This window comes from Lacerta agilis, chromosome 7, assembly GCF_009819535.1.
Source record: "Lacerta agilis isolate rLacAgi1 chromosome 7, rLacAgi1.pri, whole genome shotgun sequence".
Lineage (NCBI taxonomy): Eukaryota > Metazoa > Chordata > Lepidosauria > Squamata > Lacertidae > Lacerta > Lacerta agilis.
The window spans coordinates 29,435,576-29,452,687 of NC_046318.1; the positions used below are offsets into that span (position 1 = coordinate 29,435,576).

Genomic DNA, 17,112 nt, shown 5'->3' on the forward strand with positions numbered 1-17,112 from the left:
TGTTATAATGAATCGTGGCACATAAGTGCAGGACACCATACTTAAGTTTCAAGTTCAAGCTGAATGTCCAAGGTGAAATAATAGAAATTAAGTTGGTTTGCAGGTTCAGGACACTATTCTGTGTTTTTCTTCCATTTTTGCGGGAGCCAGAAAAGATGCAAAATGTAGTGTAATCTTCCTTGAGCATCAAGATACTAGAATGAACTTTTGCATGCTGGTTTGCAATAAATTTGTTTTTGTGTGTGTTTTTTTAAGTGTGAGACCCATTAAACTCTTGCAACTGTTTTCAAGAAGAAAGCTAAGATGTAAAACTGTAGTGTCTAAAGCAGGGATTCTTGAACACTATGCTCTTATCACATTTGTACCCAATCTTTTCTCTGAAAAGCTTAGGGAAGCATATCTTATGTTTACTCCATTTTATTATCACAAAAAACTTGTGAAGTAAGTTACATTGACTAATTTTCACTGGCTCAAGGTCACTCTATAAACTCCATGCCTACATGGGAGATTTGATCAAAAGCAGCCTCAGTTCAGAACCTACATTGAGGTATGGCGCTCCCCAATCCATACAGAATTGGACATGTAGTTTTAGTTATTATGTATTTGTGTATTCATATCTCTGTGGTCCTTTCGTACATACATCATCAGAGATGATGAATAAGTCTTTTGCAGCATTTCGGAAAATATAAGGACAGTACATGTATAGCAAACACAAGGAGAGGGGCAGCTGCACCACCTTGGTATCAATATGTTGAATGGGGCATTGGAAAGAAGAGCTGATGCATGCAAATCTGTTCATGCATAAGCTCTCCATCCGACTGGGCAACCAGGATGTGCAGGGTTCCCAGTGGGTGGAATGCCTATGTATATACAGCTAGATGCTCAATAGGGTCTCATTTCAGATGGCCTAATGAATTTGAGGTGGTTGGGCATGCAGTGAATGTGCAGGTATGAGGAGGGGATGAGCTGGCAAGCATGGTCACCCTCCCCCCTCCACATGTGCAGAGAATTTACATATCATCACAGGAGTTAGGCAGCAACATCCCACATGTGCATATTTGATGGTTCGCTTTCCATTATACGTGACAAAAGAACTGCCCCTGGTCTTAGGTGAAATCCAGTGGCATCATGATTATCCTGAGTGAATCCAGCAGATGTCTGGTTTTATCAGTCAGCATGCAATATCACAGCTGCAGCTGTAGACATCGTGAAATTCAAAGTTATGAGAAGTGACATTCTGGAACTTCCACTTCTGTGAGACGGGACTATAGCTGTTTCAGTGATGCTATGGACAGTTGAATTATTTCTTCTGTATATGAATAATTTGAGTAGGAAAAGGATGAAAACCTTCAAATATGTGGCTTCCCGAACGGGAACTCTAGAACACTCCCTCCCAAATGCTTCAGCTAAACTATGCCTTTACTCGAGAGAGAGAGAGAGAGAGAGAGAGAGAGAGAGAGAGAGAGAGAGGAGAACTTAGCTACAGTCAGATTCCAGAAATGGAGATTAATTTTTATTAGAAACGTGCCTGATTGTTTTGGGAGAGAAAGAACATACGGCTTCTGCTGTGGTTGCATCTTCCAGTTTGTTCTGGATGTGTTTATCCACCTCTAAGCCTTACTTGCCCCCCCCTCCCATTTATATGTTTGTTGACAATGTGCAGGGTTGAACTGGCATTTTCATATTTCAATGCACCAAAGGCCCCTTAAAGAAGATGGTTGCAAGTGAGAGAAAAGAGATGTGTAGCTTGCTCCCTAATGGCTTATTACCGTCACATTTGCAATTCAGATCAGTTTTAAATTGACTGAAAATTTTCAACACATAGCAGGCAGTTTAAACTAATGATTGTCTGGAGGTTCATATCTGACATGAGCTAAGGTTCTGCTCAAAACAAATAGCAAATAATTCCTCCCATAGAGTCAAAATGTCACAATTTAAAAAAGTGTAGAATGTTTCCAGAGTGTGTCAGTTCTATAAGAAAATCACATACACAGCAAATATTAGAGGGCCCTATTTGACTCCATTTTTTTTCTTGATTTAAAAACAGAAATGTTTATTCACGTCTAAGAAGTATGAGCAAAAATCCTTTTTAAACAAAAAACAAAAAAGCCCTTCAGATATCCTAATTGTAAAATAAAAGGCCCTTGGGGCAGTGGTAGGCCTGAGTTGCCTAGCAACCCTCAGCAGGTAGCAGAGATACAGCTGCAGCTGTCCTGATTCTTTCCTAAGAACCTTCTTATAGCTTTTTGTGTTAATCTTTAACCAGGCTTTTAAATGCTATATTTTCCTCTTCCGTCTTCAGTTGGTAGCTTGCAGGAGCCAACTGCTCAAATTTTCTCCCTCTGGCATCTTGTGAATCTTGTGAAAGTTTACAATTGCATGTACCATCTAACCTTATTTTGCATAGCATATTCGGAAGGTTTAGTGAATTTTTTACTCTGTGTGAACAATGGCTGCTGTAGGCACACAACTACAAACACTGCCTTTGATTCTAGCTTCATAACTGGTGGTGGAACTGTCTTTGCAATGATTTCATTTGTTTGGACTGTATCATTTTATGCTAAAATTAAAAAAAAGCACCTTAAAGCAATTTACAATATACAGAATACAATAAAATATAGTTTAAATGAATTGAAACACTAGGCAATGTCAGTAGAATAACAACTGTAGCCTGAAGCCTGGACTGAGCTGCTGTATCAGTATAATTGAAGCTGTCCAATATGCCCAGGATATTTTACTGGGTGCCAATGGGTGTGCTTCTTGAGGAGAGTGTTTCGAGATGAGGGACTATTAAGAGAAAAAACACATGCTCTGCTCATCCTCCTCCATACTGAGAAGGAGCTCGGGTGACAATTGCAGTCCCCATGCAGGTTTATATGGATATAAGAGGCAGTCCTTTGTATCAGAGTCCTGCGCTATATAAAACTTTTAACGGTCAAAACCAGTATTTTGAATTGAGCCAGAAACGTATTAGTAACCAGTACACCAGACCACGCAGGTGCCGCTGTGCTCTAAACCACAGAGCCTAGGGCTTGCCGATCAGAAGGTAGGCGGTTTGAATCCCCGCGACGGGGTGAGCTCCTGTTGTTTGGTCCCAACTCCTGCCAACCTAGCAGTTCGAAAGCACGTCAAAGTGCAAGTAGATAAATAGGTACCGCTCCGGCAGGAAGGTAAACAGCATTTCCATGTGCTGCTCTGGTTCGCCAGAAGCAGCTTTGTCATGCTGGCCACATGACCCTGAAGCTGTACGCTGGCTCCCTCGGCCAGTAACCCCGGAGTCGTTTGCAACTGGACCTAATGATCAGGGGTCCCTTTACCTTTATGTTTTTACACCAGTGTTATATATTCATGCCTTCCCATTTCTGTTAATAGTTGCAGGTTTGATCCTCGTATGGGACAACTGCATATTCCTGCATTGCAGGGTGTTAAACAAGATGGTCCTTAGGGGTTCATGCTGCTGCTTGAGCAAGTTGCTGTTGGCTTGTTTGCACAGGCGTTCAACATAGTGCAAAGACCTGCATGTGTGGATAAGGAATCAGAGCTCAGATACAACAAACATAACTTCCGTGTCAACTAAAATACATCCAGCAACAACCTGGAACATACTCTGAACTGTCAAGATAAGCAAACGTCTTAGGCTTGCCTATAAAATTCTCTTGAGCTTCCTGGAGTAAAGACAGAATACAAATAATTAACAAGCATGTGTACAGAGTGGTCCCATGCAGACTGCCCAGCGAGGTCCTTACAGACAACAGTTTTAGGAGCTGGTTCAGGCACCACACATCAAAGTGGGACTGCAGCGCCATTTTCTCTTCTGCCATCTCCATTTTTCCTACCAACGTTCTTCACATCTGGGAAATGCCAACTGTGAGAATTCTATGTCATACTTTCACTTTGAACTCATTGTTGCTCTGGCTATGGCAGTGCCTGATTTCAGGTTAAAGGTTTTGGTTCTCATGAGGCCCACACCCAGCTATGTGTTGACATAACTTGCATCTTTCTCTTCTTAGATGAAAAGCTTGACTACCAGCATGATATTGTTGTCTAGCACCTGCTAAAAATAAGTATATTTGAACTCCTCCCCCCCCTGCATTGGGCTGTCTTGTACTCAATACAATGACCTGGAAGACTCTCTGATTAAAAGAAAAGTAACCTCAGTCCCCATAATTCCACACAAATAGTTTAAAACATTTCCTTAGTATCATCCATCACACACACAAAAAGTTGTTCAGAAAACTCAGAAGTCACTATGCACTTTCTGTGCTCGTGTGATACTTAAGAAGTAGTTTTTTTTCTGACAGGCAATGAGGCAAATTCTTCCATTTCAATATTACAAAGAACAAACCATTGCTTTTCATTTCTGTTTCATCCTTTAGATACACCAGGAACAAAAACACCAGCCCCGTTTAAGCTAACTGCTTCTGACTGGGTCTGCTTTTAAAGATTTCCTGCGTAGTTTTTGTTGGCACTAAGTCTGGCAGAAAGGACCAGAATCTCTGTGACCAACTGGTCCTGCTGCAAGTACCATAGGCAGGCAAATTAATTAAGCAGCCTTTGCACCGTACAATGGCATAAGCCACACTGAAACGATGCACACACTTCAAAACCATTCAAAGGGCAGGATTGGGATGATAAAGCATCTAGACGTTTGGTCTGAACCACCACAAGTTCCTTTGCTTGCACAAAACAGGTCAGAAATTTCCAAGAAAGGGGCCTCTCTGGTAAGATTATCAGGACTTCCTACTTCTATCCATGACACAAGCACGGTACAAACATTTATTACTGTAGTCTTATTTTGTGCCGTGGAAAGCAGAAGGACGTGCAATTCTTGCAGAAATGGAAAGTCTGGGCAACCTTTTTGGAATTTAAGAGAGGATGCAGCTTAAGGTTTGGTCCAAATATTTGGGTTTTAGCTTTATCAGAGCTAGGTAATCTAGGTATAGGGATGGGATCTTTACAGTGGTCTCATTAAGAATAATTTAGAAGCTTGCCTGCTTTAAGCTCCATTAGTACGGGAACTAAATTTAGCTGTTTGCACAGCTCCCAGTAAAACTGTTTCCAGCACATGACTGAGGTTACTTTGTATGCATTTCTGCAATAAAACTGGCACACACCTGCCTTGGGTGGTAGAGTAGGGTGGAGTGACCGAGGTACAAGACAGCCTTGTTGGTAGGACTGGAAGCCTGGTCTCTCCATGCAATACATGTTCTGCCTGCCCCTTAGTCCTTCACTGGTGTGAAGGCTGAAGTGTGATATGTGTGGCTAGTGTGAATCAGATCTCAAAGACCCTGTTTGGGGACTTTGGGGGAACAAAATGACCCAACCGCAATCCACAAAGGTATCTGTACAGCCCATTTGTTTTCAAAGTAAGTCCAGGGTCTGGCACAGAGCTAGTTATAAACTGTGGATATTTTCTCAGTTAATGTGAAACGTCAAAATGATGCTCATCCTCTGCCATGGTCAACCCAGAGATGCAGACTGGAAGCAGGATTCAACCAGCTCAGTATAATCCCCAGAGAGTTTTCTTGGCCAGCAGCATCCATGGTGTAAGTGAGAGGTTACCAGAGACACAAGCAAGCTCAAATCCAGCTTGATTTCAAATTAATGAATCACTGAATCATCACAACAGTTTATAGTGATTTCATCAAATTCATTTTTTTTGTTTTGTTTTTTGTTTTTGCAGCCAATGCATAGAGGGCCACTCTCTTATGCCACGAACCTATTATTGTCACTCAAAAGATACAGGATCATTTCTGCTGGGGTGTTCCAGCTTGCTTGCTTTGTGAGCAAAGGTTTCAGAAAGTGATTGCTTGGGTCTCTATAACAGGGCCTGCTAACAGATGGTTAGTGAGGCTGGCCACAAATGCAAAATCTGTCTGTGTATGGGACCTTGTGGTGGCTATCCAAGACTGCAGTGGTCATCACTTGGAAACACAGTTCAATAAAAGTGTTTTTTAAGGAAGTTGGTGAAAGTTGGACATGTAACTAGCTCTAAAATGCTCTGTTCTTAAGAGCTAATACCAAGGGGCAAAGTTGATGTTTCTAATTATTTGCAGGTCCCTTCTGGATTCTACCCACAAGAGCCAATCCCTTTTGTTGGCAGCTATTCAAGGTCAAAGCAGAGCTCTGTTCTGGATAGTAATAATAGTCTGCTCCAAGACATATTGATAAGCTGCTTTCCAGAGTTTGTTATCATCCAATTCCATATAGCACAGAGCAGGAAAATGCTCTGTAGGCATTGTAGCAATTTTTAAAAATATACTTTAACTGAGCACAGTCTATTCTTGCCTTAATTGTTGTCCACCCAGATTCTTTACAAAGAATAGTTTCTGATATTCCTGATGGTAGACAGTACAGCTTCTGGAAAAAATATATCTACACTTACTTTCCTTGGCTGAGTGGAGCATCAGTTGTACACAAGCTCTATAGTCTCTGGCCACAAGTCCCCAGATGTTGGTAACCAAAGGAGGAAGGAAAACCAAGTTCAATTTCAAACACATTTTTATATTTCAGTATTTTTATGTTTTTATTGCATGGTTTGCATATCTCTGTGATTAAAGCAGACAGTAAGGTACTCTTAACAGAAAAGAATGGCTTTTCTGAGAGTTTTCAGACACGAACAAATGGTTTGCATCTCACAAAAGGAAAAATAACATGGACATAAATATTGTACCATGGGATGAATTTTTGCCTAAGGCTTGCAATGGGCAGTGAAAAGCAATGAGGCTAAGAGCAGGTCATTTTGAAGTTGTTAGGTGCTAGCTCCAATTGCTCAACAGTGACTGTCATGGATGAGGCGACACTTCAAGAGTTTCAGATAGCTGTCAATTTTGTGTGAGTCCCTGCGCAAGCAGTGCAGCAGATTGTAGAAGGCAAAGAGGCGAGAATCTTCGTCAGCCAGCTGCAGAGATGGCAGCCCCGACCATCTAGAATAGACTTCATTACCCAGGTCACCTGGGTGAACCTAACAAAGAAGAGAAAAATGAGTATCGTTAGCAAGCATCCCAGAGACAATGTCTGTATCAGATCAGTATTTAGAGAATTATAACATTAACACTTAAAGAGTTGCCCAGTATTTGTTTGAGATGAGAGAAGATCCTTGCTTAGGTTTTAAGAAAGCCAAATGGAATTGCAAAAAAAAACAAAACTATATTGACAGGGAGAACAATGTATTTGCTCCAGACAGTAAAAGAAGAAAGAAACAGCTCATGCTTCAAGCACTTGAATTGATCTCCATGATTATTACTCATTTACATTGCAACTCTGTTGTGCAAAGTGCTTTCCCATGATTTATATGTATGTATCTGTAAATAGAATGCTGTACTATTGGCTTTCATGATGAAACAGTGACTCCCTTGGGTGATATGGAAGTATTCAGGCATGAGAACAGAACTTTAAATATAGCACTCAAATTAGAATTCCTTTGTCCAAAAGATAGCTGCCTTGTTTTGAAAGCACACCGACTTTTTTTTGGGAGCTAGCAGCATTTGTGCACCCAAATGGTTGCAGCTTTCCTAATTTACTGAAATCTATAGGCTTGAATAGTTTTAACTGTGTTGGATTGGAGCCAATATCTGGAGTAGGGAAGAGATGAAAACATTATCTTGTTTCCATCCAAGGAAACCATCCAAATTGGGGTGGGGAACCTGTGTCCCTCCAGATGTTTTTGGACTACAGCTTCCACCACCCTTGAGCATTGGCCGTGCTGGCTGGGAGGTGGATCCAACAACATCTGGTGGGCCACAGATCTAGAAGTTACAATCAACTTGTATTGCCTGTTTTCAAATTGAGCAATAGGCCCTAAAAACACTGATTTAGAAACCTAAAGGGGGAAGAGAGAGAGAGTTCCAAAGAGACATGTTAATTATAGAATAGTGGGGTATAGCCTTTCCTAGAACACACTATTATTAAAGGAAAGAATAAGATTGCTGTAGTGCTCCACCTGATATTGTGTAATTAGTTCAAGGGAAGGAAATAGAGAAGGGTGTTAAAAAGAAGAAGAATCCTGCATAACTGGCAGAATGAATGATAGAACTTGCCCCCATTTGGACATAAGCAATCTAGGGCTTATGGTAGCTTATCACCTCCTTGTTGTCATTTCTGTCATTTTCCAGTTCATGGAGGTTGACCATCTGAAAGTGTGTGTTTGGAGCACTTGTCCAGGCTCATTGAATAATTTAGAACGCTGGATTCTGCAGAATACTGTCCGTGTCCTATGCAGCTAGAATTATTCCCAGGTCCTTTCTACTTACCCTCCCAACTATTTTCTCCATGCCCTCCAGAAGCCGTTTGTTTTGCTCTTCAATCTCCATGGCCTTCCAGAGAATGGTGTCAGGAGCCTCTTTGATTCTTTGGACCTCCGAGACCAGATGTATCAGAGGGTCATTCCAGGAACGGAGAACACTCAGCACTAAATTTAGCAGGTCTTCGTGCTGCACATTAGAAAACCAAATTATGTCTTGTTAAACAATGCCACAAGATTTACACAGGAGACAGATAATCCTAGCAAGTCATTTTTTAAACTTACTTGTTAACAGTCTTCTAGCATGACCTCAGTTGTCCTGGACTCCTGCCAGGACTACTGTAATGAACCCTGGTTGGGGTTGCCCTTGAAGACTGTCTGTCTGGAGTTACAGCTAGTGCAGAATGCAGCTGCTAGGATGGTAAGTGGGGCAGCCCGATGGGACCATGTGTCATGCACTAGCTGCCAGTGAGCTACTGGGCTCAATTCAAGGTGTTCATACAGGTGTACAAAGTCCTGAACAGCTTGGAACCCAAGTACGTAAAAGAGCATCTCCCTCAATACCAACCACCTTGGCTCCAATGATCAACAGGTATCTGAAGAAGTGTGGATGAACTCAAAAGCTCATACCAATAACGAACTTAGTTGGTATCTAAGGCGCTACTGGAAGGAATTTTTTTATTTTGTTTCGAGGGAAGGCTGGATTAGTGGTTACACTCTATAGGCTGCCGCTTGGTTGATGTTGACCTGTGAGTGTGATAGGGCCTTCTCAGTGTTGGCTCCCCATTTGTAGAATGTCTTTCCTGGTGAGTTGTGTCTGTCCCTGTTTACATAGGCGCTTGATGGCGCCTATGTAACCCTGAAATTATTAGCTGTGAGTGTATGTGACTGTTTAACATATATGAGTGGCTTTAAGTGGTTTTAAATAATACCTTTTAATTTTTAACTGTAATTGTTTTATCGTTTTGGTGTTTGCCATCTTTGGCTCCTCCAAGAGGAAGGGCAACAGAAAACAGCAGCAGCAACAGTTGTTGTTGTTGTGTATCGTTTTGGTGTTTGCCATCTTTGGCTCCTCCAAGAGGAATGGCAGCAGAAAACAGCAGCAGCAACAGTTGTTGTTGTTGTTGTTGTTGTTGTTGTTGTTGCTGCTGCTGCTGCTGTTGTTGTTATCTGTTTGCTGTTCTTCCAGATAGTGCTAGAACCAATCCACCAGACTTTGTAAAGTATTTCCAGAAGTTGGGCATTTAGTGTCACTGGTTTCATGCTGTGAGAGATTCAGTAGGCATTCTTGCTTTTGACTTCCAAACATTTCCTGGAGACTTTTAAAATGCTGACAGGCCTATGCAGCTGTTTAAATCCTTTAGACTGGCCAGTTACTTTAATGATAGCTCTGTTTTTCATAGCTTTTACATGTTTTCATATACGCACTGTGTACCTCCCTGATATTCTATGAGAGAGTGGTAGAGAAATATTTTTTTAAATAAATAAATGGAAATAATATCTTTGGGCTAACTAGGTGACAGAATCCCCTAAGTACACAGTATCAATAAACTGTCCATGCACTCTCCAGCGCTGGTAGACACCTGCTTTGTTCAGCCTTGTTGAATGGAATGCCCTTTAATCTGATGATTGGTTTAAGCATTAATGAGACAGTTTTAGAAATACGGGATCTGGAAAATATTTGAAAACATAATGGAAGATGAAATCTGTGGTAGGCCACTTAATACCTTATCCAAAGCATTTTTATGTCTACGTATAGCATGGCAAACATGCCCAGGCATGGGTCTGATTCCCCTTTGAAGTGTTTTGCTTCTGGGGAGATTTCTTTTGAAACTTTGCCACTGCTTGGGGTGAGCCGGAAGATCAAAGGGGCTTTTTCTTTCCTGGGATCCTCCTAGACATTTTGCTGCCCTTGAGACCTCTCTAATGTCGACACCAACACTTTTCACTTTGCTTACTGTGGCAAAATACACGTACCCTGCGGCTGAACCCTTCCGCGCTTCATAGGTCTGGAGAACTGCAACACTGCTAAGTTCAAATGCTCACGCATCAGCTCTCTAGCCAATACAAATAGCGAGAGGGCTGTGTCTCATGGCTTGGTTTCTGAGGAGGCAGATTATTCAGTGGATAAAGGGAACTTAGAAAGAAAACTATTGCCTGGGAATCAATACAGCTTTGGTGCTAAGTGCTACTTCAGCATTTGCAAATACATCCAGTAATTTTCCCACAAATTCTAATTACCTGGACAAGTGTATGGACTACAAACTTACCTTTTTAAAAATTAATTCTTTTAATAAGATGCTTATTAAATTTTAGAAGCTGACATACTGGGGGAAATTATATGACACACTATACACCTTTGACAGTTGGTACCCACCACTCTTCCTCTCTCTTTGCCTTTGTCAATTGTACTCCTGCCTTCCTTTACCAGAAAGTCACACCTCTTGGAACGGAATAGATGTCAGGCCTGAAGGGCAGGCTTGGGGACTTTCCACCGGCCACACATCTACCCCAGGCCACAACACTCACCATCTCTTTTTCATGTCCTCAAGTTCTTTTGCCTAGCAAGAACGTCCCCTTGCACTATGATAATGCCTCTTGCTTGTCAGGATGGAAGATTGAGACATGACGTTTCCATGGCTGGAATGTAGCTGACTGTAGAGAGGTAGGCATCACACCCGTTGCTCCACCTTGCCACTCCAGAGGGACAGGCTCGCCCCAGACTTCCTTGACTATGGATGGATCTTCCGATTACCGAGAGCGACGTGGGCAACAGAGCCAGAGCAGGCTACCTGGAGTTAACATCCACCTTGCAGTATGCTCACCATCTCCACGATGGCTCACTACCTGAGGACCCCAGCCAGCACAGCATCTAGCAAAGCTGGCTTGACAACAGGCATGATGTGTCTTTTATTGTGAACTGAATAGAGTGTTGGGGGTGTGGAGCGTGAGTCTATTAATTTAACAGTGCTTAGCTTGTTGTTTTTAGTTGCTATTTTTTAAAATGTTGTTTTATGGATTCTAAATGCTGTATTGATTTGTTAATATAATATGACTTTTGCTGTGATTGTGTATAATATGACTTTTGCTGCAATTGTGGCGTTTAGCTTATTTTTTTAGTTGCCGCTTTGTTAAATAATTGTAAATATTTCATTGATGATTTGTTAATTATATTATTTATGCTGCATTTGTGATGCTCTGTTATATTATTGTTATTTATTGTTTGTAAGCTGCTTTGAGATTCATTTGAATGAAATGCGGTACAGAAATATAATAAAGCAAAATCAAATCAAAATCAAACCTGCTGGCTCCACCCACCCAAGGTATTGCTAACTTTTCCCACTGATTACAGTGGGGACTAAATTAAAATAATCCTGGCCCTGGATCCAGCCATGGATTAATGCCTTGTAGATTAATGCCTTGCAAGACTTCCTATGGCCACTTAATGTGTCCCCCTTTCCTTCTGTTCGCCTTTGGACTGAGTCATGTAGACCTTCTAATCTAAGCTACTCATGTGCTTGTTCCTTGTTCTGTTTTCATTCAAATGGGCAGAACTCACATGAATCTGCTGAGCTTGCTCCTTGTCTTCAGGAGTGGTTAGGGATGAAGTGTGGCAACTGTTAATGGCTTTCGCAATAAACCCTCGGCCCTGAGCATAGCGTTCATCCTGAAGATAAGAAAAATCAGACTTAGTACAGTAGATAACAAGGAAAAAAGAATAAGTAGTAGTAAGAAGAAATAATAATCAGAAGTTACTTCTTCTTTGCAGTTGCTGCTCGTGTGAAATGTACAGGTATCCTTCAGTTATGCAGGGCTTTAATTTCGTATCAGAAACTTATTACACGCTCCTCTAAGACTGTGTCAAATGTAATTTGCTTTAAACTCTACTGTGGAAAGAATCACTTTTGGGGATCAGGTTTCTCCATAATCTGCTTATAAATAAGAGGGTCTCTGTTTTGTAAAGTGATCCGTAGACAGTGATCCCACTGAGTAGTGTGGGATGAACATTTCTCTCTCAACATCTCTCTGCCAAACTCCAAAGCAACTCTAGTGCCTGGGTCTTTTAATTGCTTCTCTCCTACAAAGCATTCCACTCAGAAAACCCTTTGTTACTTTGTTTTGCTCCTCTAAATGGTTTCTGAGTATAAATGGCAGTGTTTTATTCACTCACTCCCATCTGTTGCTGTTGTCACTCCTAAGAGCGTCTCTTTCCTTTGGTATGCTGGACCTATTGAAGAAGACCTCCTAACCTGCCTTACTCCCACTTCTTAAACTTAAGGTGTCTTAAGGTGTGCAGGAGCAAAAGGTGTGTTGAAGCAAAATCCTGAATCTTTATTCCTGCATTCCCTCATCTGCAATTGAAGCCTTAAATACACTATCTTGCTGAAACTCATTTCAAGTGTGCATAGCTTTCTCCTCAATACTTAATACTGCTTTAGAAAAATTAAAGATTATTAATTAAGACTTAATATAGTTGGGACAGTTTATACGGCTTCGATGATGATACACAAAAGAACCTGTGAGTCTTTATTCCTATTTCAATCATACTTGGCTACCATATGAGTATGGTCTTATATTGTAAACTGCCCTGTGATCCTCGGATGAAGGGTGGTGAAGAAATGTTTCACACCCACACACACACACACACACCCACACACCCCTTGGCTTGAATGCCACAAACCCGGAAATAAGTGTTCCAGTTCGCGAACATTTTTGGGAAGCTGAACGTCTGACATGGTTTCTGCTTCCTGGGTGCAGGAAGCCTGCAGCCAATTGGAAGCTGTGCCTTGGTTTTTGAACGGTTTCGGGAGTCAAATGGACTCCCGGAACGGATTAAGTTTGAGAACCAAGGTACCACAGTATAAATTCAAGGTAGATTTATCCAACTGGCCTTTCCAAATAATGGGTGGTACCCAACCAAGTCATTCTCAAGAGAGGATGACATTGGTGGACTTAAGGTAGTTATAACTCCCTTCCTGTGACTGTAGGAACTGATGTTCTTCACTCTGGTATATAGAAGGTGGCGTAAGCCTTGATGTCAATTTTCATATCAACTGCTGAATGGCTGGATGTTGTGGTTTTTAATGTTATTGTTTGCATTTATAGTCTTACTTGCACTCTGGGGTCCTACAGGATGAAAGGTTGTCTAAAAATAGCATACAAAGCCCATTGATTTCTCTGAGCATGTCTTAGTCAAATACCGCCCAAATACCGCCTAATAATCATAACAGTACTTAGCACCATATTTGTGTGATTTTCTGTTCTGAAAGGGAAGCAGAAGCAAACAGAAAGGCAGCCACCGATTTCCCTTTGCTAGAGAGTTTTCCCCCACCCCTATTTCTTCATGTCATCTTTTAGTTGGGGTTCATTTTGTAGAAAAGTATATGGCAAGAACAGCTTGGGTACTTACAAATTCATTGAACATTTCCGAAGACAGGGAGTGGATATAGTGTGAGAGTTTGACAGCACGATCAAAAAGATCCCCAAGAGAGACCTGGCAAGTGTCAGACCCATTGGGACAAATAGGTGATGACGTTACACCCTTCCTTGACAGGTAAACGTTAGTAATCGCCAGGATGGCCAGCAACACACCTGTTCAGGTAAACAAGAACAACAACACCAGGTGTCCATCAAATCCAGAAAGTGAGTGGGAAACTTTCCACATTATTCTGCCTCCTCCTTTAATGCTTAACTTCATTAAACCACCATGTGTGAGGAAACCCAACTTTTTATAGATATATAATTGTGTTTGCATAAATTTAAGAGTGTGGAAAGATAGGTTGCGCCCCTTTCTGGCTTTTCCCAAGGGTTGCTTCCTTCCCTACAAACATATGGCATTTAAATTAAATTTGAAGGAGGGTGGCGAGGTCACTCCCAAGATTTTGATTGTCCTGGGATTATGTCTGCAAATTTTCAGCAGCTGTGCTGTTTAAACTCTTCTGCATATGTAATGGGACTACAAAAAAACAAAATCAAAAACCTGTAGCACACTGGAATGCATTCAAAAGGCTCCTGGATGCCTTGGGAAGGTATAGTTCTGCAAACACTGCTTATACCTTTCCAAATCTTAAATATCTTATAAATCTGTATGCTGCTTATAAATGGTCCCCATACCCTTGCTATTCAAGAAGAGTGCAGCAAACAAACTGATTGGTGAAACGCAAATCTTTTGATTTTATATTTGCCTAAACTATGCTTTAAGGCACAAGTCTATAATAAATGTACTATGATATGGATCCATTCTTAGGAGAAGCCATAGCTCAGGAGTACAGCACACGCCTTGCATGCAGAAGGTCCCAGGGTTCAATCCCTGGCATTGCCAGTAGCAAGTTGAGGTATAGGTAATGTGACTCTAGAAACCCATAACTAGGCAGAGTAGACAAGACAATACTGGCCTGTGTTGACAGATTGGCTGACCTGCTATAAAATAGCCTCCTCTGCTCTGAACCTCAATTATGTTTAGGTAAAGGTAAAGAGACCACTGACCATTAGGTCCAGTCACGGACGACTCTGGGGTTGCGGTGCTCATCTCGCTTTACTGGCCGAGGTACAGCTTCCGGGTCATGTGGCGAGCATGACTAAGCTGCTTCTGCCGAACCAGAGCAGCACACAGAAACACACTTTACCTTCCCGCCGGAGTGGTACCTATTTATCTACTTGCACTTGCTTTCGAACTACTTGCTTTCGAACTGCTAGGTTGGCAGGAGCAGGGACCGAGCAACGGGAGCTCACCCCATTGTGGGGATTTGAGCCGCCGATCTTCTGATGGGCAAGCCCTAGGCTCTGTGGTTTAACCCACAGTGCCACCCGCATCCCTCAATTATGTATATCTGCTGATATTAGTACACACACACACTCTCTCTCTCACACAGAATTTTCAACATCTTGTGTTCTGGCTATTTGTGTGAAGCAAGTCTTAGACCTCAACCTGGAAGACTTCTACTGAGGAAGAAGAAGAAGAAGAGTTTGGATTTGATATCCCGCTTTTCACTAACCGAAGGAGTCTCAAAGCGGCTAACATTCTCCTTTCCCTTCCTTCCCCACAACAAACACTCTGTGAGGTGAGTGGGGCTGAGAGACTTCAGAGAAGTATGACTAGCCCAAGGTCACCCAGCAGCTGCACGTGGAGGAGTGGAGACGCGAACCCGGTTCACCAGATTACGAGTCTAACGCTCTTAACCACTACACCACACTGGCTGGGTCTGATTGGTCATGATCAACTGCACAGTTATGATCCAAACAGCAACAGTAGTGCTATGCTTTTATGAATACCAATTAAAACACCATCAAGTTGTGAACAAACTTTTGAGTTCATTAGAAGTCTTTTTTGAGTAAAAAAAAGAAAAGAAGGTGAGAGACTTTGCTGAGCTGAATGAAAAGCCACACCACATGCAGTTTTAGTACTCTCAGATACCATTCCTTTGCCTACTTACATAAGAGTAAATTAAACTAAACTCGTGGGACTTAACTTGCATAGAAGTGCACTGTTTGTTACGTTAGATTGCTGCTGTTACCAAACGAATCTTGGGTTGCAGCAAGGTGAAGGCATCATGCTACACTATGTCCCATTATGTTTAAAGGAAGAGCATAATTGTAGCAAATTATGGTTTAATATGTTGTTCGGCTATAAGAATTGAGAAGAATCAATGCTCTCCTTCATAGAAAATGCATCAAGTATAGTGTGAGGATCTAAATCGATCATTGATCCACCACAATATTCTCTAGTGCACAGTGTGACATTGTGCAGTACGTTTAGAAGAGTTTGTGCAAAAGTTCAAAGAAGATTCCCTCCCTGCTTCCTTACAGAGGTGGCAAAATGATTTGCAGTGTGCTTATGCATGCCTATTACGAGTGATTTGAAATTTATTAAATTTAAAGTTTCCCCTTAATCTAAATGAAAGGCCAAAAGAGTGGCAAAACACGTACCTTTCAGCGAAACCTTCTTGTTGATCATGGTAGAAACCATCTCTGCTGACTTGCTTTATCAAACAGAAGATGGAATATCTGGTTGCTGTCACCTTTAGGTTCCATCTTTATATACACTTTGATGCCCATCCATAAATGCAGCAGGATTTGCTCCCCCTTTGCTGGTCTCTTTGCGCATCAACAGGATTCAAAGTTCATAATTACAAACATCAATAAGCCTATTCATATTCATCAAGAGTTTGTGGGCTCCAGGAAGGATACTAGTTAATTAAGCTGGTTAAAAGAGTGAGTAGACACATGCCCTGCTTTAAAAATACTGTAAACTATAACTGCCCTTGATATTTCTTAATTCACCTTAAAATTTATGTCATTGCCAAAATTTGATCAGACAGGCAATGGAAATTAGAAACTGGGGATATAGAATATCTACGAAGAAGAAATGCAAAGGATGTTCTTTAAAATATACTTGTCATAAGAACACTGTACACTAAAATAGTGAAGTTTAACTCTCTACTAAGAAATGGGAAAGAAAAAAATAACCTAAACTAGCAATGTGTTTAGATCTTCATTTGATAACCATTCAACATCTTCTTAGTCAAATTCTGAGGGGTCAACTATAATCAACAATAAGATTAACACATCAAGAGAATGATGTGTCTCTTGATGGTATTTTTTAATAAAAATTAAGAGAAAATAATATAATTATTTGTATGTGATAGGTGTGGGTTGCATTCAGCTAGATCCTGTTTAGAGTAGACTCATCCAAATTAATGAACTTAAGTTTAGCATGTCTATTAACTTCAACAGGTCTACTCTGTGTAGGACTAGTGTCAAATACTGTCCTAAATGTGCAGGAAGAAACTTGATGTAAGGAATCATTTATTGCTGGGACGTGTCTGGTGTCCTAGTAGCCCTGTGCCTCTATCTCTCAGTTTGCATTCTTA

General features: G+C 41.3%; 1 protein-coding gene across 1 annotated transcript; it reads right to left on the reverse strand.

Annotated features, from left to right (window-relative positions):
- Positions 1–6,499: 6,499 nt before the first annotated feature.
- On the reverse strand, positions 6,500–16,249 carry PRL (prolactin). The gene is made up of 5 exons (XM_033154692.1): positions 16,169–16,249; positions 13,653–13,834; positions 11,802–11,909; positions 8,253–8,432; positions 6,500–6,964 (listed from the first exon to the last, which is right to left on the reverse strand). The coding sequence occupies exons 1-5, from the start codon at positions 16,206–16,208 to the stop codon at positions 6,773–6,775; spliced, it is 702 nt and encodes a 233-aa protein (XP_033010583.1). The 5' UTR covers positions 16,209–16,249; the 3' UTR covers positions 6,500–6,772.
- Positions 16,250–17,112: the final 863 nt, after the last annotated feature.